The sequence below is a fragment of the Bos mutus genome, chromosome 22 (genome assembly GCF_027580195.1).
Source record: "Bos mutus isolate GX-2022 chromosome 22, NWIPB_WYAK_1.1, whole genome shotgun sequence".
NCBI classification, from domain to species: domain Eukaryota; kingdom Metazoa; phylum Chordata; class Mammalia; order Artiodactyla; family Bovidae; genus Bos; species Bos mutus.
In genome coordinates this window covers 49,356,399-49,362,794 of record NC_091638.1, presented here as the reverse complement: position 1 = coordinate 49,362,794, position 6,396 = coordinate 49,356,399, and the positions used below count along the sequence as shown (strand labels likewise).

General features: G+C 46.7%; 1 protein-coding gene across 2 annotated transcripts; it reads right to left on the bottom strand.

Moving 5' to 3' along the window:
- Positions 1 to 1,175: 1,175 nt before the first annotated feature.
- IQCF6 (IQ motif containing F6) lies at positions 1,176 to 1,770 on the bottom strand. 2 transcript variants are annotated; one of them, XM_070359119.1, is made up of 2 exons: positions 1,756 to 1,770; positions 1,176 to 1,544 (listed from the first exon to the last, which is right to left on the bottom strand). In XM_070359119.1, exons 1-2 carry the CDS (start codon positions 1,768 to 1,770, stop codon positions 1,176 to 1,178), a joined length of 384 nt encoding a protein of 127 aa, XP_070215220.1. The 2 variants fall into 2 exon arrangements, with proteins under 2 accessions (XP_070215220.1, XP_005898183.1); XM_005898121.2 differs by lacking the exon at positions 1,756 to 1,770 and adding an exon at positions 1,655 to 1,672 and having other exon boundaries at positions 1,176 to 1,550.
- Positions 1,771 to 6,396: the final 4,626 nt, after the last annotated feature.

The following is a 6,396-nucleotide window of genomic DNA, read 5'->3' as shown; positions in this document are numbered from 1 at the left end:
CCCATGAAAACCTCTGGCTTCTGTACACCTCCCCAGCTGGTCCTCCCATCCCTTGTGCAAGGCCACCCTTCGCAAAATCCTGGGGAGGGTCATGGACCTCAGACTCCTGGGATGCAGGTTCAGACAAGTATCACACCTGACATAGGGTGAGAGTGACAGACTTGGGCATGTTTGACAAAGCAGAGACTGAGAGAGCATATTCAGAGATGATTGAGACATAAATGCCAAGAGATAATAAGAGCCTCAGCAAAGCATAGACACATCAGCACCCACTCAAGGCAGGCTCAGCAGAGGATGTGGTAGTTTGTGAAAGGGTTGGGGGAGAGAGGGAATCTTGAGGGAAGGCCAGCTCAGCTGCTTCTGAGGATGTGATAAGGTTTAGAAGCTGTATCCCCAAGCTAATGACCGCTGATGGCAGAGGGATAGCCCTCCTGCCTGCTCACCCCTATTCTCCCTCTGCTTGTTTATCCACTCCAATCCTCAGGCTCTCTCCGCGCCCCCGACACCAACTCCATGCTTGGTTCTCCCAGGAAGTGGCTAGCACAAGGTGGGGTTGGGGGGTGGGGAGGCATGTCTCTTAGCCTCTGGGGAGGGAGGCAGCAGGCACAGCTGCAGCCTCTCTGCTTCTGCCCTGGCCTTCCCCAGGGGCTGGCTTTAGCTGGCTGTCCCCCATTGAGGCACAGTGCCTGTCCTGCTGCTGCTCAGCTGGGGGTACCCTGTCCTCCTGGCTCACTGCCAAGCTCTGTGCCGGCCCTGAGGGCCCTGCCGATCAGAAGCCTGTGGAATCCTGCCCTTCCCAGCTGGCTCTGACTGCAGCCAGTCCTAATCTGAACGGAAACGGCTTGGCAGGGGCTGCAGAAGAGTAAAGCCCAGTGCCTACCCAAATTGTGGTGGGAGCTGGGATCAGGCTGGCTCAAGTGTCAGAGCCAGCCCTGAGCTCTGACCTTTCTTTTGGGTACAAGATTGGTCAGGTTTACTTTAGGAGCAAGGGCCTAGTGTGAGTTGTCCTGGGACAGGCTTTAGACTATGCCAGGAAATCATTGTTTTGGAGGGTGGAGGCAGGAAGATAAGGGGCTGATCCCTCTTCTGTGGATCTGATTTCCAAAGGGCAAGACCATGGTCAGTAAATGTCTTTATTGGAAGAGAGATCCAGTCTCCTTGGCTCTGCCAGCACCCTAGGTCATGAGGATTTCGATGTCGAGCTCTAGCCGGCTGGCCCTGACCTCATAGCGGCCCCGGATCAGGCCTCGGGTTTGGCTGGCATGCCAGCGCCAGTGAGACTGGATGATGCAGGCTGCTTGGCGTGCCTGGAGAAACCGTCTGCGGGCCTGCCACATGCGAACCTGTGCCTGCACCTTCACCACTGCCCATTCCTGGCAGGTGTAGAGTCTTAGTGCCAGGCGCCGTCTTTGCTCCAGCATCTTGGCCTGCATCGACCTCCACCAGCACTGGATGACCCAGGCCCTGAGTGCTGCATGCAGTAACGTCCGGCGTACCATGTTGCCACGCCACCATGACTGAATCTTTATGGCTGCCTTCTCTAACTGATTGGGGGAAGGAAGAACATGGAGATGCTCAGTGGGGTACCCTCCCATTCCTAACCCCACCTCTGGTGCTGGGAGGAAAGGGGGCATGGCCCAGGTAGCCCTGGCCTCTTATTTCTGGGCCCCATCCATCTTATTTCCAAACCCTACTCACCTTTAGACACTGCTCATTATCCTCTGGACAGATCCCTTCTGTATGAACCTCACTCACATTTTGTGTGTCCATGGCCCTGGTCTTTAGAGTCCACTCATCTATCAGTTAGGCCACCCTAGTCTGTAGCCCCGCCTTCAACTGTTAGACACCCCATCACTAGACTCCGCCCACCTGCACACAAGTCTCCCCTCATTAGGTCCTGTTCACCCACATTTCACCCACATCTCTTTCTCCTCTTCTTTTGTTTGTATCTTCTTATGGATTGACCAGCCACCTTATTTACTGATACCTGTAACTTTAGGGGGGCTGTCATTATTTCTTGCTTCCAGTTTATTTCTCAGACTCAGCTGGTGTCTTAAGCCTTGCTCTTTCTACACCTTCCAGCCACTTATTTCCGGTCCTGCTGGTGTCAGTGGAGAGAAAGATTCATTCAGCTTTCCTTCAAGTAAGGGATTACACACACACTCGTCACCAGTGTGGGTTTCTGGAAGCCTAAGTGTCAGGGTCTTTGGGAGGGACCTGAGCAGTGTGTTCATGGGCTAGTATGTGTTTTGTTAAATTTGTGGAAGCAAGATACTTTATCTGCGGTTGGAGAGGGCTTCTGTCTCCCCTTCTCTGACCCCTTTGTCACCCTTTTCCTGTCAGGTGCCATGGGATGGCCGCAGTTTCTTTTGGAATGTGACTAAGGGGAAGCTGAGTTGGGATATACTTAGTATGGGTTAATGTGATAGATTTATGTGGTTCACAGTCACCCCTGGGAACAGGTAAATTCTTGTTAGACATTCTGCTAGCAATGACTTCCCAGGAGTTTTCCTACCAGTTACAACATCCATTCACCTGTGTCATGCTTTGATATGGGGACAGAAGTGCAGCTACAGTGATGTGGACACTCCCTGCAGTGCCTGGCACCAGAAGTGTAAGTACAGTGGAGGAAAAGCAAGGTTTGAAAAGTTTGAAGACAAAAACTGGTCCCTAGAAAATTCTTACTGTTTTTAGACACGTAAAATCCTAAGTAGTAGATTCTGTTTTCATTGATGGCCTGATTAAAATTGAAGTTCTGTCTTGTCAAAAATATAATATTTGACAATGCAGTGAGACGGTTATAAATATTCCAAGCTTTTTTTTTTTTCTGTTTTGGTATAAATTTTGTAAAATAGAGTGTATCAGAATTCCAGAATCGATGCTTTTGAACTGTGGTGTTGGAGAAGACTCTTGAGAGTCCCTTGGACAGCACAGAGATCCAACCAGTCCATTCTGAAGGAAGTCCGTCCTGAATATTCATTGAAAGGACTGTTGCTGAAGCTGAAACTCCAATACTTTGGCCACCTGATACGAAGAACTGACTCATTTGAAAAGACCCTGATGCTGGGAAAGATTGAAGGCGGGAGGAGAAGGGAAAGACAGAGGATGAGATGGTTGGATGGCATCACCATCTCAATGGACATGGGTTTGAGTAAATTCTGGGAGTTGGTGATGGACAGGGAGGCCTGGCGTGCTGCAGTCCATGGGTCTCAAAGAATCAGACACGACTGAGGGACTGAACTGAACAGTGATTACAGGGAACCAAGCAGAACTCTATGTATGGTGTATATGCTGGCATGAGAAATCCTGTTTTATGCATCTTGAAAGTCAATAATGTTTCTATAGAAAATCATATGAAAAATCATCATATAAAGAAATAATAAAAGATCATGCAGCAAAAAATGTAGGAAAAATACCACAGAGGTAGGACACTTAACTAATATGTACCTTGTTACATTTGTGATCTCTGCCACCTCTTTTATATGTGCATTTGTTGTCTTGACTTGTCCTAAATATTCACTGGCCTGATTTTAAGTCTATAATTTTGTATTCTTTTTCTTAAAGTAGGCCTTCCAATTTATATAAACTTTAGTTCCCACAAAACCTGGGTCTGCCCTGCTGTGCTGTAAGAATGCAACTGTGTGGCCAGGGCTCATGGGAGTTCACATGAGTTTCTAGAATTCAGAGTTAGGACTGAAACTGCAGAAACAGATGATGCAGAGCTGCTGTGCGTCCTTTGGGATTTGAAAGGCCATTCTGGCTCTAGTTTTAACATGCATGATATTCCTCATTTTTCTTCATGAGCCACATACTGTGGCTTCTGTTTATGTGTATTTGAGGCCTCGTACCATCACTTGTACTAATTGCCATGGCACTGTCCATCAGCGTGTCTTACAGATTCTGGCCATATTTTCAAGCAAGCAACTTCTTTAGGTCATATTAGCTAGTAAAGTAATGCTCAAAATTCTCCAAGCCAGGCTTCAGCAATACGTGAACGGTGAACTTCCATATGTTCAAGCTGGTTTTAGAAAAGGCAGAGGAACCAGAGATCAAATTGCCAACATCTGCTGGATCATCAAAAAAGTAAGAGAGTTCCAGAAAAACATCTATTTCTGCTTTATTGACTATGCCAAAGCCTTTGACTGTGTGTATCACAATAAACTGTGGAAAATTCTTCAAGAGATGGGAATACTAGACCTGCCTCTTGAGAAACCTATAAGCAGGTCAGGAAGCAACAGTTAGAACTGGACATGGAACAACAGACTGGTTCCAAATAGGCAAAGGAGTACGTCAAGGCTGTGTATTGTCACCCTGCTTATTTAACTTATATGCAGAGTACATCATGAGAAACGCTGGGCTGGAGGAAGCACAAGCTGGAATCAAGATTGCTGGGAGAAATATCAATAACCTCAGATATGCAGATGACACCACCCTTATGGCAGAAAGTGAAGAGGAACTCAAAAGCCTCTTGATGAAAGTGAAAGAGGAGAGTGAAAAAGTTGGCTTAAAGCTCAACATTCAGAAAACTAAGATCATGGCATCTAGTCCCATCACTTCATGGGAAATAGATGGGGAAACAGTGGAAACAGTGTCAGACTTTATTTTTCTGGGCTCCAAAATCACTGCAGATGGTGATTGCAGCCATGAAATTAAAAGACGCTTACTCCTTGGAAGGAAAGTTATAACCAACCTAGATAGCATATTCAAAAGCAGAGACATTACTTTGCCAACAAAGGTTCGTCTAGTCAAGGCTATGGTTTTTCCAGTGGTCATGTATGGATGTGAGAGTTGGACTGTGAAGACAGCTGCTGCTGCTGCTAAGTTACTTCAGTCGTGTCCGACTCTGTGCGACCCCATAGACGGCAGCCCACCAGGCTCCCCCATCCCTGGGATTCTCCAGGCAAGAACACTGGAGTGGGTTGCCATTTCCTTCTCCAATGCATGAAAGTAAAAAGTGTAAGTGAAGTCGCTCAGTCATGTCCAACCCTTAGTGACCCCATGGACTGCAGTCTACCAGGCTCCTCCATCCATGGGATTTTCCCGGCAAGAGTACTGGAGTGGGGTGCCACTGCCTTCCCTGGAAGACAGCTGAGCACCGAAGAATTGATGCTTTTGAACTGTGGTGTTGGAGAAGACTCTTGAGAGTCCCTTGGACTGCAAGGAGATCCAACCAGTCCATTCTAAAGGAAATCAGTCCTGGGTGTTCTTTGGAAGGAATGATGCTAAAGCTGAAACTCCAGTACTTTGGCTACCTCATGCGAAGAGCTGACTCTTTGGAAAACACTCTGATGCTGGGAGGGATTAGGGGCAGGAGGAGAAGGGGACGACAGAGGATGAGATGGCTGGATGGCATCACTGACTTGATGGATGTGAGTTTGAGTGAACTCCGGGAGATGGTGATGGACAGGGAGGCCTGGCGTGCTGCAATTCATGGGGTCTCAAAGAGTCAGACACGACTGAGCAACTGAACTGAACTGTACTGAAAAGTCCTCAAGAGTGGACCCTGTTGCCTCCATTAATGTCTTTCAGTCTGAGTGAGTGGAACGCTGGTATCGACCATCTCAAAGGCCTGCATCACTGCACTGAACCATCGATCCTGGTGTCAGGCATCTACTTCCAGTCCAGTATGCTGGATTCTGAAGGGAGCACTTATAAAAGGGCTGTGGTTGTGGTTAACACGCAGGCTCAGTCTATACAGGTCAGATTGCCATGGTCAGAACACTAGATCTCACTGTTCCTTATGGCTCTCTCCCCTACCCAACTCTGGCCTGGCTGTTTATTGCCAGAATGTCCTGGTTTTGTCTCCTTAGAAGTCTCTGGAAAAACCTGTCAGCCCCTTTTACTTTCACGCTTTTGTAGTTATTCACAAAGTGGCAGGGTATGAGGCCAAAGCCAGGAAGATGCACCCCCTGAATCCTATCCTACTAAGTGTTCACAGACCACATTCCTTGGTCTCTATTTCCTCACTGCTCCCTTCTCCAGATTCTGCCTTCTCTTGTCCCCTGGATTATAAACACAGTATGTCTGTTTCTAAAATACAGAAAAATGCAGACATATAAGGCAGAAAGTGAATTTTCCTTTAAATTTACTCCCAGAGATAGTGTTTCAGACCTTATGCCATGCACAGACTTAAAATTTGGTATTAAGAATAATTAATTTTTTATTGAAGTATAGTTGATGTACAATGTTCTGTTAGTTTTTGGTATACAGCAAATTGAGTTTTATCCATACATATATATGGACTCAGATTCTTTTCCATGATAGTTTAAATAATTTATTTTTAATTCATACATTTAAAAATAAATTTCTGCCTTATATTATTACTGCTCCTAGTTTGTAGAGTATCTTGGACAATTAGCTGTGCATTTATGGACACAGAACATCCATGTACCTTAA